We start from the raw sequence: 22,001 nt of genomic DNA, 5'->3' as shown, positions 1-22,001 counted from the left end.
GCCAGTGTGTCAGGTGGAATTTGGTTTGATTCAGACCCTGAATTTTAACTTTCAAAAGGCACATCTGTTAATTGAAATGCATTCCAGGTTCCACCTTATGATGCTGGTTGAGAGAATGCCAAGAGTTTGTAAAGCTGTCATCAAGGCAAAGGGTGGCTGCTTTGAAGACTCAAAAATATAAAATATATTTGGATTTGTTTAATCCCTTTTTTGGTTAATACATGATTCCATGTGTTATTTCATAGTTTTGATTTCTTCATAATATTCTACAATGTATAAAATAGTAAAAATAAAGAAAAACCCTTGAATGAGTAGGTGTGTCCAAACTGTACTGTACATCAATGTGATATTTCAGGTTGTTTTTTTTTAACAGTTGCAATCACTGATGTAGTTCATGTTTTTATGGTGTTGTCATTTGTATGTTTAGTATTGTTTATAAAATATCAAAGAATATATGAATTGTTTTATTCCCAATGCAAAGTAACACCTCACTGTTCTATTTTTGGAGTCATTACATAAAACCATTCAGAATTCAGAAGAATGCCAAAGTCAGGTGGGAAGTAATATGGAGGATCAGCCTATTCCCTATGATGTAAACTACAACAGAAATAACTTCAAATGTAGAACTTCAAATTAAACCAATCGTTTACACTCATGACATGAGTGATTCAAGTAACCCGACGTTTTGGAAATACATAACGCCATCTAACCAAATATCAAAGAATGTTTGCTATATGCAGTTATCTTAGCCAGCCAGCTAACATGAGCTATTTAGACAACTAGCTATGTTCAGCGAGCTGGAGCCCAACTATCGGAGACCAGTTTGAACCTAACTTACAAAACCCAACTAAAACATGACTGCAGAACAAAAGAGCAGAGACATACAGAATGACACGCTACCTTTCATTTTGAGCCCATGGCAAGAAGGCACCAGAGCCTACAGTGCTTACGAGTTCCCACTCGATAACACAACCACACAGTTCATGAAAAGCATGACGTGTGGCTACGTTTGCAAGCTTGAGCTTGACACTAAACCAGCATACAAACTCCGCAGCACAGAGTAAATCATCCATATGACGTTGAGAAAAAGTGCATCGTGGGTAGTTTAGAAGATATTCAGAAATAAATTAAGAAATATGTAATAATTCAAAAACATAACTGCTTGTACTTATAGGTAACCAGATCGTGACTACAACTAAGTTACAAGTTACAACTAAGTCCTAATCCACACTGTGTTGTTACACTGGTGATAGTGTTACAATGCTGATAGTATGACGTATAATCTATTGGACGGAACTCTTCTTTCAACAGCAGCAACAGTTAGTCAGCCACCTCGGTAGCTTGCTAGACAAAATAGCAGAACCAATAAATCTATTTAGACGCTTTAGTGTATATTAGCCACTGTGTTTTAAACCCACTTCCTTCGTCTAGTTAGTTATCCGATTTAATTTCATATTTACGGTGCTGTTGTTATTAGTCAGTTAGCGGGCTGGTTAAGTTAGCATTAGCCTCGCTAGCTAACATTCCCGACCATGAGCTCACTAAGGTTCTCCCCTCCTGCTGAAAAAGAGGAGGTCTGCTGGACGGAAAAAGAGGGACTGTGGCTGAACGTTGTTGTGAAAGAGGAGGCAGAGGAGGATATCACAATACAAAAACAAGTGGAGGGTGAGGCTGTTATAGTGAAAGAAGAAGAGAAAGACGTTTCAGTTAAAGAAGAGGAAGACGCGTTCAGAGTGAAAGAGGAAGAGGATGTTACAGTAAAAGAAGAGGAGGAGGAGGATGATGCATGTTTTCGAGTGAAAGAGGAGGAGGGGGAGATGACTGTCACATTGAAAAAAGAGGAGGAAACTGGATATCTGGGCTCGGTTTCCCAAAGGCATGTTAAGGCATCCAATGGTTCTAACGTTGAACGGGCCCTGATTAATACTAGTAAGTACTGTCTTAAAAACAGAGGCACAAACTCTGCAGTTGTTGAGCTGATGTGTGGTGTTAAAGGGGAAATATGCAATAGCTACATCCATGTTTAGACTTTGTGTTTATTTATAGCCATTGATTCTTGAAGAATATAACACGCCTCATGAGCTTAGTTCAACTGCCCTACCACACCAGAACCGAAAATAAGCGTGTTTTTTTTACTCTAATAAGCGTTTTTTACTCCAATGTTTAGAAACAATGTAAATCAACACATGGTTAAAACTATAATGTTGATATCATAGATGGTCAGTCCTTGCATCCGTATGTCTGTTTATGAATTTGAGACTAGTTACATTTCTCCAGTCCCATCCATCATCTTATTACCAAAACAGTGGTGGAATTACAGCTCTGTTATTGTTTCAACTGCAGATTGGTTGTGGCCTTTTTTAAAGGGACAACCTAGGATGTTAACAGCAACAAAATGGCTGCCCAGAGACATGGTTTGGTAAACAGCTGAAGGATTGGGACAGGAGAAATGTAACCACTCTCAAATTCATAGAGAAAGCTGTTGTGGCAACGTTAACCCAGAACCTAGCGACCTCGTCAAGAAGTTCAGACATCTTGGCGTAACAGTTATAAGGTGTTGGCTTGACAGTCGCTGGACCCAGGTTTCAGTCCAGCTCAGGGCTACCCCCTGAATACACTACACTATGAATACAAGGACTGGCCATCCATGAGGTCAAAATGATAGTTTTAGCAAGATTAAGGCTATACAGTGCTTGTTTACAAACAGTGGTGTTATAAGAGCTTATGTTTGATGCATTTATAAGTTATATTCTTCAAGAATCAATGATTATATAGTAAATGGGTGTTTCTATAACTGCCAGGGTAGATTTCCTGTGTGGGTCAAATTGTTAGAGCTGTTGATAAGTCATTAGCTGTGTTAGAATACTCATACTAACTGTACTATTTGTTATGTTAATTGAGAACATAGTATGCTTATTGGTCATATAGTATGATTGATGTAGTTAGTATGCCAAAAGTTCCCGGATGTGTCTGGAAGTAGCTAGCAAGCTAAGGTCAGAACGGTCAAATCAACCCAACTCCTCGGCCGGAGCGTCCAGTGGCTCCGAGAGCGAAACGGGCTGAATTTACAAACAGACAATCTGACAACGCTCTGAATTTATGAAGCACTCTGGCATTCAAGATTGAATTTAAAAACACACCCGAAGTCATAAAATGTCTAACTAGTAATGTGTTATGCTAACTAGCTAGCAAGAGGTTGCATAGCAACAGCATAAACTTCAGGTAGACAGGAGAAGAGCGCTCAACTGAAAGGATACGGTTAATTTACAAAATACTACAATTAACTAATAGTATGTAGTGTATACTCATTAAGTATGTAGTTACAGTATGTTAGCATGGGTATTCAATCACAGCTATTTGCCTTTTTTCAATGCCATTACATTAAAGGTGAAAAATACCTATATTCAATAACATTTATGAATTGTTTGAAACCTTTGTTTTCAACCCTTCTCAATGTTGGTTCCTTGCCGGATTTGTATATATTTTTTTATATAATACTACTTGACTTTCCTTGTATTTATGGCAGTGTAGTTCCCTTAAGGGTCAGTCAACTTTGGTACAACATACTATGGGGAGTCGTGACTTCGGTTGAAGGATCTAAAATCACACCTGAAAAGGCCAATGAAATCCACGCCTGGCTGGAAGTCCCGCATTCCACAGGTGATGAGCGTCAGGCTCAGATTCATTCCTTCAATTATTCCGCTCTTCACCTCGGTGTGAACAGGAACAATTTATACTACTAAAACAAACAATTGGAACATGAGACGGTCTTAAGTTGCTCCAACTAAACTGACCCTTAGTGGTAGAGCGTGATCACCCCCTGGACTTTGTGTGGTTCTCATAGTTTCCTAATCAAACACAATGTCCTGGCTATAGCAATGAGTAAGATGGCTAAAAATGAGACCTAGACAATGAAAGTTAAGACTGAGGTAAAGTTGGATTTATAGTCACACATTCAGACGTTCAACAGACATTGGCCAAAAGCCATTTAAAATGGTATAAATCAATAACTAATTCACCATTCACCATCACATAAAATTCATAATTAAAAGTTAATTTGTGGAATTTCTTTCCTTAATGCTTTTGAGCCAATCAGTTGTGTTGTGACAAGGTAGGGTTTTCTCACTTTCCAGTAAGTAGGCTTATATTGAAGATATGGCAAATAGGAGTGGCAATGTCGTCCGCTATCCTCAGTAATTTTCCATCCAAGTTGTCAGACCGCGGTGGCCTGAAAAAGAAATGGAGAACCTCACACTCTAGGAGCTCAGATGCAATAATTTAATAACCTAATAACCAACGTTTTCACAGACAAGCTGTCTTCATCAGGGTATAATGACAAACACTGCGGGTAACTGGTTTGTGTCAAAGGACACACACAGGTGTCTGTAATCATGTCCGAGTGTGGCCTGATATCATTGGTTAATTTACAGATATAAGTAGAATGTGTAAAAACATAAATGGATAGCATACGGTCATAGATACAATTTGGCTACATAGACCTACTAACATTTACAATGAATAGCAATATTACAATAATGGCTATGTTGAGACCGACGGGGGCAAGGCTCTTTAAATTAAAGATCCAGACAACCTCACGTTTTAACAATAAATTGTTGAGGTCACCCCCTCTCCTAGGGAGGGTGATGTGTTCGATGCCTATATAATTTAGGGACGAAATCAAGGAGTTCGCTTCCAAAACGTTCTAAGATAAATAACTGCCTTAGTGGTGCATGTGATAACACCTTTGATTGGGATCTGTTTCCCTGTTTGGGGGTGTTTTTGGAGGATCTATATTTGTAAGTGCCATTGCATTCAGCGCAGCCATTACACTTGTAATACGAAATACGATGAAGGGAGGGTCTGAAAACACATTACCGATACTGTCATTGTATCTTACGTGCCAATGTTTGTGAACTATTCCCTGAATTTGTTCACAGCACTTTGAATTAGAGGTCGACCGATTAATCGGAATGGCCGATTTAATTAGGGTCGATTTAGAGTTTTCATAACAATCGGAAATTGGTATTTTTGGACACCGATTTGGCCGATTAAAAAAAAAAAAAAAAAAAAAAAAAAAAAAATATATATATATATATATATATATATATATATATATATATATATATATATATATATATATATATATATATATTTATTTTTAGCACCTTTGTTTAACAAGGCAAGTCAGTTAAGAACACATTCATATTTTCAATGACGGCCTAGGAACGGTGGGTTAACTAGGGGCAGAACGACAGATTTTTACCTTGTCAGCTCGGGGATTCAATTTTGCAACCTTATGGTTAACTAGTCCAACGCTCTAACCACCTGCCTTACATTGCACTCCACGAGGAGCCTGCCTGTTACGCGAATGCAGTAAGAAGCCAAGGTAAGTTGCTAGCTAGCATTAAACTTATCTTGTAAAAAACAATCAATCATAATCACTAGTTAACTACACATGGTTGGTGATATTACTAGTTTATCTAGCGTGTCCTGTGTTGCATATAATCGATGCGGTGCACATTCGCGAAAAAGGACTGTCGTTGCTCCAACGTGTACCTAACCATAAACATCAATGCCTTTCTTAAAATCAATACACAAGTATATATTTTTAAACCTGCCTATTTAGTTAATAATGCCTGCTAACATGAATTTATTTTAACTAGGGAAAATGTGTCACTTCTCTTGCAACAGAGTCAGGGTATATGCAGCAGTTTGGGCCGCCTGGCTCGTTGCGAACTGTGTGAAGACTATTTCTTCCTAACAAAGACAGCCAACTTCACCAAACGGGGATGATTTAACAAAAGCGCATTTGCGAAAAAAGCACAATCGTTGCACGACTGTAACTAACCATAAACATCAATGCCTTTCTTAAAATCAATACACAGAAGTATATATTTTTAAACCTGCATATTTAGCTAAAATAAATCCAGGTTAGCAGGCAATATTAACCAGGTGAAAGTGTGTCACTTCTCTTGCGTTCATTGCACGCAGAGTCGGTGTATACACAACAGTTTGGACCGCCTGGCTCGTTGCGAACTAATTTGCCAGAATTTTACGTAATTATGACATAACATTGAAGGTTGTGCAATGTAACAGGAATATTTAGACTTATGGATGACTTACGGAACGGTTCCGTATTTCACTGAAAGAATAAACGTTTTGTTTTCGAGATGATAGTTTCCGGATTCGACCATATCAATGACCTAAGGCTCGTATTTCTGTGTGTTATTATGTTATAATTAAGTCTATGATTTGATAGAGCAGTCTGACTGAGCGATGGTAAGCACCATTCAAACAGCACGTTCGTGTGTTTTGCCAGCAGCTCTTCACAATGAATCAAGCATTGCGCTGTTTATGACTTCAAGCCTATCAACTCCCGAAATTAGGCTGGTGTAACCGATGTGAAATGGCTAGCTAGTTAGCGGGGTGCGTGCTAATAGAGTTTCAAACGTCACTCGCTCTGAGACGTGGAGTAGTTGTTCCCCTTGCTCTGCATGGGTAACGCTGCTTCGAGGGTGGCTGTTGTCGATGTGTTCCTGGTTCGAGCCCAGGTATGAGCGAGGAGAGGGACGGAAGCTATACTGTTACACTGGCAATACTAAAGTGCCTATAAGAACATCCAATAGTCAAAGGTATATGAAATGCAAATCGTATAGGGATAAATAGTCCTATAATTCCTATAATAACTACAACCTAAAACTTCTTACCTGGGAATATTGAAGACTCATGTTAAAAGGAACCACCAGCTTTCTGTTCTCATGTTCTGAGCAAGGAACTTAAACGTTTGCTTTCTTACATGGCGCATATTGCACTTTTACTTTCTTCTCCAACACTTTGTTTTTGCATTATTTCAACCAAATTGAACATGTTTCATTATTTATTTGAGGATAAATTGATTTTATTGATGTATTATATTAAGTTAAAATAAGTGCTCATTCAGTATTGTTGTAATTGTCATTATTACAAATACATTTTAAAAATCGGGCGATTAATCGGTAGCGGCTTTTTTGGTCCTCCAATAATCGGTATCGGTATTGGTGTTGAAAAATCATAATCGGTCGACCTCTAACTGTAACCCAACACCTGGCGACCTCGTCAAGAAGTTTAGACATCTTGGCGTAACATTTATAAGGTGTTGGCTTGACAGTCGCTGGACCCAGGATTGAGTCGGTGTCTGCTTTTTTGCTCCTCCAATAATCTGTATCGGCATTGAAAAATCATAATCGGTCGACCTCTACTTTGAGTAGCAGGTAGTAAGAACGCAAGAACGCTTGGTTTTTGCGAGACTGTCCTTGAAAGAGAGAATGTCTTGATATTTGTACCCCCTCACCTCTGTCAAATTGTTTTTTTGCAAATTCTTTTGATTCAAGAGTGAGACTCTCCTTTAGAGTCTGTTGTTCTTAGGTGAAGTTATGGCTCCTACAGTAGGTCTGTGTTACTGTTAGGATCTTCCAGTAGTTATCGATGTTACTATAATGTGAAAACAAGACAAAATATGACTTGTTGCTCACATGACTGTCTTAAGGCAATTGTCAAATAATTTAACATACGTCAATTGTTGTACAACTTCATGGGTATGCTCTGGGCATCATCTTTTACCTCAACTAAACAGTGGATTTCTGCTGTTGTGGGACTTTAACTTCTTGGCGCACCCATCCCGTTAGCGGGATCATTTTCGTCAACATCCGCTGAATTGCAAAGTGCAAAATTCAAAGTAAATTACTAAAAAATATTTAATTTGAATGAAATCACAAATGCAATATAGCAAAACACAGCGTACCTTGTTGTTAATCCACCTGGCGTGTCACATTTCAAAAAAAGCTTTACAGCAAAAGCTATCCGAGCGTTTATGTTAGGACATCTCTCTCAGCAGACAAAACATAGACAACAGCAAAGTAGATTGGTCACGAAAGTCAGAAAAGCAATAAATTGAATTGCTTACCTTTAATGATCTTCGGATGTTTGCACTCACAAGACTCCCAGTTACACAATAAATGTTCCTTTTGTTCAATAAAGATTATTTTATATCCAAAAACCTCCATTTGGTTAGCGCGTTTTGTTCAGAAATCCACAGGCTCGTGCTGGTCATGACGGGCAGACAAAAATTCCAAATAGTATCCGTAAAGTTCGTAGAAACATGTCAAACGTTTTTTATAATCAATCCTCAGGTTGTTTTTACAATAAATAATTGATAATATTTCAACCGGACCGTAGCCTTTTCAATAGGAGAGAGAGAAAATGTCTGCTCCAAATTGTTGCGCATGCAAAACTCTGCTGGCACCCATCCACTGACGCGATGTGATCGTTCTCGCTCACTTTTCAGGATAAAAGACTGAAACTATGTCTAAAGACTGTTCACACCAAGTGGAAGCCATAGGGAAAGGAATCTGGTTGATATCCCTTTAAATGGAGGGGAGGCATGCAATGGAACAGGGAGATTCGTTTCTCTTAGGCATTTCCTGGATTTTGGATTTTCCTCTGGTTTTCGCCTGCAATATCAGTTCTGTTATACTCAGACAATATTTTGACAGTTTTGGAAACTTTAGAGTGTTTTCTATCCTAATCTGACAATTATATGCATATCCTAGATTCTGGGCCTGAGAAATAGGCAGTTTCATTTGGGTACGTTTTTCATCCAAACATCAAAATACTGCCCCCTACACTCAACAGGTTAACCATCTGTCTGACTTTGTCGTTCACACAGGAGAGAGACGGGACTATCGTGGATCCTCTGGGGAGTTGACAGGAGAGAGATGTGAGTATCCTGGGTCCTCTGGGGAGTCTCAACAACAACATGATGCTGAAGAGGCAGAGAAGAGTCTCTTCAGATCAGAACACCTCAAGAAACACCAGCACAGACCCACATTGACAAATCCTTACTGCTGCTCTGACTGTGAGAAGAATTGCAAATCTTCATCAGAACTTAAAATACACCAGAGAATCCACACAGGAGAAAAGCCGTACCACTGCTCTCATTGTGGAATGAGTTTCTCTAGATCATATTCATTGAAAACACACCTGCTAATTCACACAGGAGAGAAATCTTTTAGCTGTACTCAATGTGGAAAGCGTTTTACTACATCTTCCAATCTGACTAAACACCAGAAAACACACACAACAGAGAAACCTTATAGCTGCGATCAATGTGGGAAGAGTTATGTTACATCTAGCTATCTGACTTTACACCAGAGAACACACACAGGAGAGAAATCTTACAGCTGTGATAAATGTGATAAGAGTTATGTTACAGCTAGCTCTCTGACAGTACACCAGAGAACACACACAGGAGAGAAACCATTTAGCTGTAATCAATGTGGGAAGAGTTTTACTACATCTAGCTCTCTGAAGGTACACAAGAGAACACACACAGGAGAGAAACCCTGTAGCTGTACCCAATGTGGAAAGAGTTTTACCCGGTCAAGCTCCCTGCAAATGCACCAGAGAATACACACAGGTGAGAAACCATATATCTGTAATCAATGTGGGAAGAGTTTTACTCAGCCAAATGGACTGATATTACACCAGCGCACACACACAGGAGAGAAACCGTATAGTTGTACTCAATGTGGGAAGAGTTTTATACAGGCAAGCTGCCTGAAAGTACACCTGAGAACGCACACAGGAGAGAAATCTTAACACTGCTCTGACTGCGACAAGAGTTTTGTTAGCTTAAGTGATTTAAAATCGCACTAGAGAACACATACACAGGAGAGAACCCTTATAGCTGTGATCAATGTGACAAACGATACTTTGATAAAAGATCTCTGATCAGACATCAGAAAATACATACATGAAAGCGTTGTTTTAATAATGTCACAATGTAGAACCTAAACGTTTGTCCCCTGTTCTATTGATTTCAGCGTGATATGGATATTAGCCTCACAGAAAAATCCAGGCTCTGAATTGAAAGAGTACTATTTATATGATTTAACAAAAAGTGACTAACACAAAAAGAGTTGTTACACTTACCACGTTGGTGACCCACTTGAATCAAAATGCAACACTTCAAAATGTACAGTTGAAGTCGGAAGTTTACATACACCTTAGCCAAATACATTTAAACTCTGTTTTTCACAATTCCTGACATTTAATCCTAATTAAAATTCCCTGTCTTAGGTCAGTTAGGATCACCACTTTATTTTCAGAATGTGAAATGTCAGAAAAATAGTAGAGAGAATGATTTATTTCAGCTTTTAATTCTTTCATCACATTCCCAGTGGGTCAGAAGTTTACATACACTCAATTAGTATTTGGTAGCATTGCCCTTAAATGTTTTAACTTGGGTCAAATGTTTTGGGTGGTCTTTCACAAGCTGCCCACAATAAGTTGGGTGAATTTTGGCCCATTCCACGTCAAAGAGCTGGTGTAACTTAGTCAGGTTTCTAGGCCTCCTTGCGTGTACACACCTTTTCAGTTCTGCCCAAAGAATTTCTATAGGATTGAGGTCAGGGCTTTGTGATGGCCACTCCAATACCTTGACTTAGTTGTCCTTAAGCCATTTTGCCACAACTTTGGAAGTATGCTTGGGGTCATTGTCCATTTGGAAGACCCATTTGCGACCAAGCTTGAGCTCTGTCCTGGGCAGGTGCTCTATCCAAGTTTTAACTTCCTGACTGATGTCTTGTTGCTTCAATATAGCCACCAAATGTTCCTTCCTTACGATGCCATCTATTTTGTGAAGTGCACCAGTCCCTCCTGCAGCAAAGCACCCCCACAACATGAAACTGCCACCCCCGTGCTTCACGGTTGGAATGGTGTTCTTTGGCTTGCAAGCCTCCCCCTTTTTCCTCCAAACATAACGATGGTCATTATGGCCAAACAGTTCTATTTTTGTTCCATCAGACCAAAAAGTACGATCTTTGTTCCCATGTGCAGATGCAAACCGTAGTCTGGCTTTTTTAAGGCGGTTTTGGAGCAGTGGCTTCTTCCTTGCTGAGCGGCCTTTCAAGTTATGTCAATATAGGACTCATTTTACAATCGATATAAATGATTTTGTACCTGTTTCCTCCAAAATCTTCACAAGGTCCTTTGCTGTTATTTTGGGATTGATTTGCACTTTTCACACCAAAGTACTTTCATCTCTAGGAGACAGTGGTGTGTGAGTGGTGTGACGGCTGCGTAGTCCAATGGTGTTTATACTTGCGTACTGTTGTTTGTACAGATGAACGTGGTACCTTCAGGCATTTGGAAATTGCTCCTAAGGATGAACCAGACTTGTGGAGGTCTACAATTGTTTTCTGAGGTCTTGGCTGCTTTCTTTTGATTTACCAATGATGTCAAGCAGAAGCACTGAGTTTGAATGTAGGTCTTGAAATACATCCACAGGCACACCTCCAATTGACTCAAATTATATAAATTAGCCTATCAGAAGCTTCTAAAGCCTTGACATCATTTTCGGGTATTTTCCAAGCTGTTTAAAGGAACAGTCAACTTAGTGTATGTAAACCTCTGACCCACTGGAATTGTGATACAGTGAATTATAAGTGAAATAATCTGTCTGTAAACAATTGTTGGAAAAATGACTTGTGTCATGCACCAAGTAGATGTCCCAACCGACTTGCCAAAACTATAGTTTGTTATCAAGAAATGTGTTGAGTAGTTGAAAAAATTCAACTGTAGCTAGCTGTTTACCATGTTGGTGACCCACTTGAATCAAAATGCAACACTTCAAAATGTAGCTAGCTGTTTTCTACTAAGTTGTCCTCTAACCAGTGATGTACACATTATTCCCAGATTTCATGTGGTTTTTGAGCTGTTAGGTTTAACAGGATGTGCAATCTCATCTCCCCCTTTTTCGCGCAGTTGATTTCAACGTGATCTCGATGAGTGATGACAAATAAGTGTTGCGTTCCTTTGTTTAGCGACCCCTACATTTAAATGCATCACTCCAAAATGTAGCTGACTGTCTTCTGCAGGTTGTCCTCTAACCAGTGAGGTAAAAGATATCTCCCATTTCCATCTGTTTTTGTTTAGTTGTGTTAGTTTCAACAGCATGTAGACCTGATTTCCCCCGCAATCGATATCAGGGATGTATTGCTACTTGTCAAAAACAACAGCGTTTCTGGTGCTTGTGCAGTTTAAAAGGTAATATGTGTAAATAGTAGATTTAATGTTTAGGTTTTCAATTTATCACAAACTGTTTCTGCATATTAGTTGTTGATTTGGACACCCCACTTAATGTAATTGAAAAGACGTTGAAAATAAGACTATGCCCAATACATGCTCGGTTGTAGTTGAAAGTGAAAATGTAGATGTTTTTCTGGTCGTTTTTTCAATGACTTGAAAACAACTTAATTTCAACGTACTTGCAGCCTATACACATGGACGCAGTATAAGAAATTGGTCTATTATCAATTGTAGTAACAATCTTACAACACCACTATTTCTTGACAACATTCAAGTGGAAATTGTCTTTATTCTACTACTGAAGAAGCATAACTAAAATCACCTCATATTTCAAACATCAGCCTGACAAAAGACATGTTTTATTATTCCATGCCTCACCATTAAGTGAATTATTGCCAATACATATGAACAAAGGGGTGTACATTTGGTGTTGATATTTTATATTTACAATTCATGTAATATTTAGCAATCATGATTATTTATGTAACAAACTGACAATATTTGGGTACAATTATATTGACATTGTTGCTCTGCTTTTAGAATATCAGGGTTCATTCTCAGATGTGCAAATCGAAATGTACTAGAGCATGACATTGGGGACTAGGCCCTGATCCAACAACATGCCTGTCGAGTGAACCCTGAAAAGAGAGAGAATCTCCACAGTGAGGTGGAAAGTTACTACAGATATTGCAGGAGTTTCCTCTTGAAATCAGACATGTCTGTGGTAAGGACAACTTGGTTGCTGATTGTCTCTGGGGTGGGCAGTCAAAAAGATTTGTTGTGTGCGTTTCGTCAGTGCGTTGCCATTGATCACAATTTATTTTGACTGCATGTTTTTCCGTATTGGAGATGATGTTTGTTTGGGCTCGTTCCAAGGGGACGAGAGTTCTAGAAGCTAGTTAGTTTTAGGAAGATGAGAGTTCTAGAAACTAGTGAGTTTTTCAAAAAATAAGATTGTAGAAAAAATATATATATTTAGATGTGTTTTTAATTGTTGACAGCCAGTAGACACCATGTTTATATTGGTGAAGCATTGTAGTTGATTATATTGTGAAATGTTGTTTTCTGTAGGAGGTGAGCAAATTTGTCCAAGAAAAATATGGGATATATTTGTTCTCTTAAGGTGTTACAGGCTTTGGTTTTTCCATTTTTGTTTTGAGGTTGGACTTTAGCACGTATAGCTCGTTAGCACGTATGATGCACTGATTGGTGTCACCTCGTTAGTCAATATGTGTTACACCTGTGCTGGCTTGTCCATCTTGTTAGTGGGACGGTGTTTCACCTGAGCTGGTCCAGGTTATATAGAGTGTCTGGCCCAGTGCTCCAGTTGTCTTGATAGATGTGGAGAGTCAACACCTTTAGTTGCTCCACCTTTTTGGTTTGCTTCCTGTCTGTAAGTTTGGTGTGGGTTTTTCTTTTGTTTGCCTCTTCTTGGGAAGATTTAGTGGGTCTCGTGGTGGATGTCTTTTAGGTCCCAGTTGTTACCAGTCAATTATCAGTTGATGCCCCCATAGTGTCTTTCAGAGCCTCTCCTAAAAAACAAGTTATATTTTGGGTTGGATTTAGCATCATAGTTTTAATATTTTAATCAATGGCATTTCCTTAAAATGCTCTTTAGTCTTTCAGTTGTTATTCTTCTGTTTTTATCTAATTGTGTTTGTGTACTAAATATTTCTCTTTCATTGTTTTTTCCTGTGAAGCCATTGTTGCATCCATGTCTGAAATGTGCTGTATAAATAAAGTTTGATTTGAACATTTTGCAAAACAAATTAACCCAATGACAGATCAATCAACAGACTCTTGGTCCATCTTAGTATGAAAAACAGTATCAATCCCACTTTTCAAGCCTGCTGAAGTGGTAAACACCACCCCCGGCTCTACCAGGGGCTTGAGGTGGTCTCCCACAGCTCTGATTATATCATGTTCTGTGGCCTTGCTGTTCCATTTCTTAACTGCCCCTGCAACACAGTTATATTATATAAAACATTCAATGTAATGGATATGGAGCATCTATAGCCTTCACCTTCTGTCATCTGATCACACCAAACTGCATTAGATTCAGATCTACCAGGATGGGCCTTTGACACAGTCAGGCCACTGAATATGCATAAGCAATGTCAAAAGATGAGTGGAAAAAAGTACATTTTACACAAGTGATCTTCATAATAAATCAAATCAAATGTTATTGCGGGTGTAGTGAAATGCTTGTGTTCCTAGCTCCACCAGTGCAGTAATATCTAACCATTTCACAACAAATACCTAATACACACAAATCTAATGGAATAAGAATATATAAATATATGGATGAGCAATGTCAGAGCGGCATAGACAGATACAGTAGAATAGGATAGAATACATTATAGACATATGAGATGAGTAATACATAGACTAAGATATAGTAGAATAGGATAGAATACAGTATATACATATGAGATGAGTAATGCCAGATATGTAAACATTATTAAAGTGACTAGTGTTCCCTTCCTTAAAGTGGCCAATGATTTCAAGTCTGTATGTAGGCAGCAGCCTCTCTGTGTTAGTGATGGCTATTTAACAGTCTGATGGCCTTGAGATTGAAAAACAGCTTCTGTCTCTCGGTCCCAGCTTTGATGCACCTGTCCTGACCTCAACTTCTGGATGATAGCGGGCTAAACAGGTAGTGGTTCGGGAAAGAACAAATGTGTGTGCCTGAGGGGAAATTAACTTTCATGCAGCCAAAAGGGGTGAGAAATGACACCACTATCAGTGGATAATTTGCACTAATGTAAATGAACATAGATATTGCTAAGCGAACATAAATATTTACCATCTAAACCATGTGACCTCTCTGGCTGTAGAAGTGTTCTTCCTAACCAGTCCCCCAACAGCTCTGACTGAGCTCCACCCTCACTGGGTCTTCAGAGGAGAGGAAGGCTGAGGAAGGATGAATGGATCAGTCAGTCAATAAAGTGTAGAGCTGCTGTCTATGCTGTCTGACAAAATCACTATTTTAGTAGTTCATTAAAGTAAATTAGGCTTTATGACTGCTGAATACCAACTATCAATCACTTAGATCATGTATTTTCAGGTAGAGATACATCCTTGGGATGTCCCTAGCCCATTGAAGTTGACATTTAAAATGGTTACAGTTGGGGTCATTCTTCTGTCTCTTTTACATAGCAGGTGTAAAATAAACAGAAACAAGACAAGTGGGCACGCAATGGATTATGGTCATTGTAGTTAATTACGTTTTATATGACAAACTATGTCACATATTGTCCTGTTGGAAACTACAACTCCCTACTACATCACACAGTTCAGCCTAGATCTGATTTATCTCCAGACTAGCTCTAGACACACCCTCTGGGCAGACAGGCCAAAGGCGCTTGCTTGCTCCAATTCGGGAACCGTTGATCTACTTCAGAGGAACTGTGCAGAGTGATTTCCTGTTGTTTTGATACCTCACTAGAAGACTAGAATAAATAGCTGTTGCTACAGAACGAAATGACCAATTCACAGTTAGTCTGTCTTGTTCTCCACACACCAAGATCACGTGTTTTCTATATGCACAAGATAGTTTGACTACATAAGGCTTCTGAACTCCGTGTGTCATCGAGAGAGCTACATTATTGCAATTATTATTAAAAAGGTTGATTGTTTGAAGAAAAGTCTCTCCTTATGGGTTACAATTTTCACCAGAATGTGCAGTAACAATGTTAGCCCAGACTCATAGTACAGAATGAATGACTCACTGCGCAGTTCAACGTCAGTTCACCTTCTCACCTCATACTGTATTGGAGCAGCAGCAGCTGACTTGATCGTTGATGCTAATCAGCATATTTGAATCTGAGAGTAAATAGAGCCGACTACACTCTAAAAATGAAGGGTTCAACTGGAGTTGTTCTCAGATCCCCTGAGAACCGTAGGGTTCTTGTCAATGAAAAACAGCCCAAAAGGTTCTTCAAATAACTTGTTAGAAGGTGGGTTCATCGAGGAACCTCCGTTGTTGCTGGACTTCTTCCGGAAACTTCGCAATTACAACTGAAAACGCTGGTGGCAAGTTTGGATGCGACAACAGTTAAAAAGGTAAGTTGGGTTGATGTTTGGCTCTGAATGTATATATATGGAAATTATTTATATAATAATATAACATACTAATAATGAATAACGAAGACAATGATGGTTTTCTGTGAATAGCTTCCATAACGTTACTATAGCTAATTAACGTAAATATTAGAAACGGTTTGACCGTCGGCGTTGTGTGAGCTACAGTACAGTACCGTTGGCTAGCTAGCTAACGTTATGTCCTAACTTGGCAGAACTAGGTTTGGATTATGGTTAAGAATGCCTTGCATGGCTAAACATGGAGTTTTCTAGCTGAAGAATATGATCATTAAAAGTAGTTAAACCTACGCCCCTGTTTGTCATTATATAAGGAACAAACATAACATGGTGTCAGATTGGTAGTCGCTATGACGACACAGAGAAAAGGAGTAACTCTGCAAATTTCCGCGACGAAAATAGAACATTCTACCACAAGTCAAGTGACGTGAGACTTCTACTTTGGCTTCTGGACAATGAAAGAAAGTGAATATGAAAACCAATAGAACAGGAGAGAAATAGCATAGTGCTGGGTCCAATAGAACAGGAGAGAAATGGCATAGTGGTGGGTCCAATGGAACAGGAGAGAAATTACATAGTGGTGGGTCTAATAGAACAGGAGAGAAATTACATAGTGGTGGGTCTAATACAACAGGAGAGAAATTACATAGTGGTGGGTCACATTGGACAGGAGAGAAATGGCATAGTGGTGTGTCCAACAGGTAAATACATTGTCCCAAATGATATAATGACTGCTGTCTATACAGAAATAAATAAAATACTTTACCAGAAAGCATGACGTTGCCACAGAGGAATCGGGGATCATTAGCTTCTTAAAAAAAATAGCTGTTATGGTTTCAAAGCACAAGCTTGTAGGCTTATGCCTATTGGGCAGCGCGTGTGGCAATAGGCCTAGCTGATTATTGAGTTGTGGCTGTCAGTGAAAATCAGCTCAAATATGTGTGAAGATAATGTCTCTTGAGTATAATTTAAAATGTTGAGTCAAGAAGAAGGGGAGGGTTGTCTGGTGAAGATATAGGCGAGTCTCTCTTCAGAATGTCCTCCGCTGGCTTCCACCAATTCTTGCTCCTTTATTGTTTCATTGTGTGAATTGATTGCCTTTAGATTGAGTTTATTATATCAATAGGTTTACATACATTTCTGTTAATGCATGTATTAATTGCAATCATTTACCGTTGTCATTCTCGGAGTGGAAACGTTGTCTGTTCAAAACCTGCTTCATTTGTGAGAAACAACTTTTGGTTTATTTCATAATCGTCATCTACAAGATTTGTCTTGTATTTTTTTCATAGTCCTTTTGTTTGGAGTGCTCCTTGAGCGATGAGCGTGTCTGATTGCTCTGTCCTGATAACGTTGAGGGAGCGCCCACCTGAGCATAGAACTACTTGGCCTGCTGCGCCGAAATGTAGGAAAGTGTTTTTTTGAAACTTCCATTGTGACGTTCCCTGGCAAGAAAGCCAAAAATGTCTCTCAAACAGAAGAGTACACTCAACCAGTAATACATATGAACTACTATATCATGTCTGCATTATAAATAGTCTATCGCTAGTTAACTGAAATACTTACCACTCTTGGCTTCGGGCAAAGGACCAGCGCAGTACACCAGAACCCTGCTGAAAGGTTTGTCAAAAGCAGGCGTAGGCTGCAAAGGTGCAACCGGTACGGCTTGGTTCGGTTTACCTGTCCGCTGCAAACGTCACAGGATTTACAGTGAGCCACAACATCCTGTTTCAGACGTCTTGTTGACCCCCAGATGACCTGCCATACTACCATCGTGAGCCAACCTCAGTATCTCTTGTCGAAGCGTAACTGGAACAACAATTTGAGATAAACTGGGCCAATCGCCTTGTCCAGAAGTGGCGCGAGAACCACATTTCCTCATTAGAGCTCCATTTCCTCATTAGAGCACCATTTCCGCATTAGAGCACCATTTCCTCATTAGAGCACCACTTCCTCATTAGTACACCATTTCCTCATTAGAATGTTATTAGAACGCCATTTCCTCATTGGAATGCCATTTCCTCATTGGAATGCCATTTCCTCATTGGAATGCCATTTCCTCATTGGAATGCCATTTCCTCATTAGAGCTCCGTTTCCTCGCTGGAGCGCCATTTCTGTCAAAATTACCTACACAAACTTCATTAAACTCTTCCTCTGGATGTATCTCAGCAAAAAGAGGCTAGAGGGAAACATCTTTACTCTGTTCATCAATCAGCTGCTTCCTAGACATCCAAGTGTCAACTGTAGGGATCCTTTCTTCATTCAGAAGTTCTACAAACTCTCACCTTTTGGGTTTTCAAAGGAGAGGTCAACTCAGGAGGTTTACCGAAATCAGGATAGGTAGCTAGACTTGCTCCCGGTGACTTTCTTAGACAGAGCACGTGCAACGGCACATGCTGGGAACACTCTAAGGGTACTTTTCTGATAACCCTCCAGGTTCCTCAATTCTGGGTTCCTTACAAACGACAGGATTTGGCAGAACTTCCCTCCAGCCAAATAATTTCCCAATATGAATGAGACCCCCTTCACTGGTAGGCTAGGCCTCACTCCAACGACAACGGAATGAGACATAAGATCAGATTCGAGTTCCACATTATAGAAACAAACTTCCATGCAATCCCTCTCCACGCCTTTTACTAACACACTGTAACCAGTTGCTGAAGTGTCAAAAGTAAAACACCCTCCAATGTGAAGGGCTTCCCCAGTACAGTACTGTAGAAACATCCTCCAACGTGAAGGGCTTCCCCAGTATAGTACTGTTATAAGGTTATACCAAGGATAATTTTGCTATTTGATTTTGAATTGTAAAACCAATAGAAGTATCAACAAAAAAATGTCATGAGTTAATTCATGTCAAAAAATGATTAGTCCATACTGCTGTAACCCATAGTAACACATTGGATAACATTCACAACATGGAACAACAGTAACAATAGTAACATTGTTTCCCCCAAAACATCAAAAGGAAGTTTGTTCTGAAGTGTCTGTCTATCTGAGAGAGAGAAAAAATGATATGTATATTTTTTTTACATGTCTTTAACCCCCTTTTTTCCCACACAAAATGTGTCTTTACACATTTTGTTACGTTACAGCCTTATTCTACAATGGATTAAATAAATAAAAGTCCTCATCAATCTACACATAATACCCCATAATGACAAAGAGAAAATAGGTTTGGAGAAAAAAATGTCATATTTATTAAAAATAAAAAACAGAAATACCTTATTACAGCACCACTGTGAAATAAGTATTCAGACCCTTTGCTATGAGACTTGAAATTGACCTCCAGGTGCATATTGTTTCCATTGATCATCGTTGAGATGTTTCTACAACTTGGAGTCCACCTGTGGTAAATTCAATTGATTGGACATGATTTGGAAAGGCACACACCTGTCTGTGGCTACCACAGCATTCTGAAGCGATACGCTATCCCATCTGATTTAGGCTTAGTGGGACTATCATTTGTTTTTCAGCATGATAGTGAACCAACACACCTCCAGGCTATGTAATGGCTATTTGACCAAAAAGGAGAGTGATGGAGTGCTGCATCAAATGACCTGGCCTCCACAATCACCCGACCTCAACCCAATTGAGATGGTTTGGGATGAATTGGACCGCAGAGTGACGGAAAAGCAGCCAACAAGTGCTCAGCATATGTGGGAACTCCTTGAAGACTGTTGGAAAAGCATTCCAGGTGAAGCTGGTTGAGAGAATGCCAAGAGTGTGCAAAGCTGTCAAGGCAAAGGGTGGCTACTGGAAGAATCTCAAATATAAAATATATTTCGATTTGTTTAACACTTTGTTACTACATGATTCCATATGTTTAAATTCATAGTTTTGATGTCTTCACTATTTTTCCTCAATGTAGAAAATAGTAAAAAATAAATAAAAACCCTGGAATGAGTAGTGTGTCCTAACCTTTGACTGGTACTGTATATCTCATGAATGTTTTTACATTCAGTTACAAAAGTCCCTTTCTTACCACTTCTTCCATAGTCAAACATGTAAGGAAAGCTTTTTTTAAATCAAAAAGGATTCTGTCAAAAATGTACTGAATTCAAATGGATTTACCCAGCCTACAAAGCACTACAGCCACTCTGTGATGACCAGTTCGGATCTTTTATTGAGGGATCTAGTCTAGATTAAACCTCATAGGAAGACAGTTTTATCATGTGGAGGTTTCATTCAGGTATCTGTTTAACTAGATACTGTTGGTCTTTGGCAGGAGAGAGACCAGACTCTGACAGCAGAAAGAGTCCTTCTGGGGAACCAGACCCAGAGACGCCCAAACCAGCGAGACGACACCACTGATCCCACTGTGAAAGGAGTTTTAGCTGGTTAGGGAATCTAAAACGCCATGAGTGGACACACACAGAAGAAAAGCCTTCCCAGTGTAGAGAGCTTTTTACCCTGTTAGCTATCCTGAAAAGGCACGAGAGAATACACACAGGAGAAAAGCCTTACCACTGCTTCCAAATGTGAAAAGAGATTTTCACGATCAGGGGACCTAAAAGCTCATGAGTGGACACACACAGGAGAAGAACCTTTCCGTTGTTCCAAGTGTAACGGTTCCTCGAATAACCTTTTTAGGGTTAATTTTTTAAACTCCCTGTCCACCCTCCATTATAAAAAAATATATAATAATAATAACAATATTGATAATATTGATTTAAACAATGAATTGTTTATTTAGTGGCACCACAAATATGAATTAATATTTACAAAACAGTTTACCAAACAAACACTTTACAAAATTGCAAAGTTTCTGCAGACATGTCAGACCATAATAAATAATACATTTACTTTGTATAGTGCTTTTCATGACATTTAAAATATATATATGAATAACAATGTACAATAAAAACAACATACATTAAAAATGAATCATAGGTAAACTAACAATATTGTAGACTTGATGCTAAATACCGATTTTTCAGCTTTAGTGTGTATATCGTATCCACTTAGTTATGTTCGGAATTTTGCCATCTTTATGACCGGTCCTGGTAACTTCACCCCAACTTTTCTTATCCCCAGAATACAGTAACTTTAGAACATATGTGTTTTTCTGACATTTTGGGAAATTTAAAGGATTTAAAAAAAAAAATACAGTCGTAGCAGAGCCCCAAGTCCTCGAGGGCGTGGATGTTCTCCCCATCAAAGGCCAGCGGGATTTCACTCTCATGGTGAAATGGATTTCCGCCGATGTGCAGTAACGGAGTGAAGAGTGGTGAGATCTGTGTCGACAAATGTAAGAAAAGATTAATACACATACAAAGAACAGAACAACTGTTCAGCTGTAGTTTTATATAAGCATGCACACCTATGTTTATGAAGAAACAGATGATTTGTGCATAGGCATACCTTGTCACTGACATAAGGGCCACTCGGGTCCTCTTGAAGAGGTAGGGCAAGAGCAGGATCGCTGCTGTGGTCTCCAGTCCTAGTAAAGTAAAGCAATGATCTTACTACACTTGCTAATGTTATTACAAAATACATTAGAGAAAGGGAAGGAATAAGAGCAAGTACCTCTTCTGTATTGTCCTTCAGGGACTGTCAAAATAGCAGGATGGTCTCCTCACCCCTGCCTCACCTCTCTACCTCTGCTAGTCCTTGAATTCTCTTTTGGTCTATATCCATTCCATGGACTTGATTCATTTCTGAGAAGATCTGAAAAGATAATTTATACACATTTGTATGCTAATAGACTTCAGTTTGTATTGACTGCTAAGTAGGTTAAATGTACACTTCAAATGCAGCTGTCCTACAACATATC

The 22,001-nt window shown here is 39.1% G+C and overlaps 1 protein-coding gene across 1 annotated transcript; it reads left to right on the top strand.

The window, feature by feature from the left end:
• The first annotated feature begins 1,261 nt into the window (after positions 1 to 1,261).
• On the top strand, positions 1,262 to 10,098 carry LOC110521938 (zinc finger protein 180). The gene is made up of 2 exons (XM_021599912.2): positions 1,262 to 1,929; positions 8,705 to 10,098. Exons 1-2 carry the CDS (start codon positions 1,533 to 1,535, stop codon positions 9,634 to 9,636), a joined length of 1,329 nt encoding a protein of 442 aa, XP_021455587.2. The 5' UTR covers positions 1,262 to 1,532; the 3' UTR covers positions 9,637 to 10,098.
• Positions 10,099 to 22,001: the final 11,903 nt, after the last annotated feature.

This window comes from Oncorhynchus mykiss, chromosome 4, assembly GCF_013265735.2.
Source record: "Oncorhynchus mykiss isolate Arlee chromosome 4, USDA_OmykA_1.1, whole genome shotgun sequence".
NCBI lineage: Eukaryota > Metazoa > Chordata > Actinopteri > Salmoniformes > Salmonidae > Oncorhynchus > Oncorhynchus mykiss.
The sequence above is the reverse complement of the archived record's forward strand: the minus strand, read 5'-3'. Positions and strand labels throughout refer to the sequence as shown.

Coding starts and splice junctions, on each gene's coding strand:
- LOC110521938 (XM_021599912.2), top strand. CDS start 1,533: ATGAGCTCACTAAGGTTCTCCCCTCCTGCTGAAAAAGAGGAGGTCTGC. Junction 1,930..8,704: donor ACGGGCCCTGATTAATACTA/GTAAGTACTGTC, acceptor TCGTTCACACAG/GAGAGAGACGGGACTATCGT.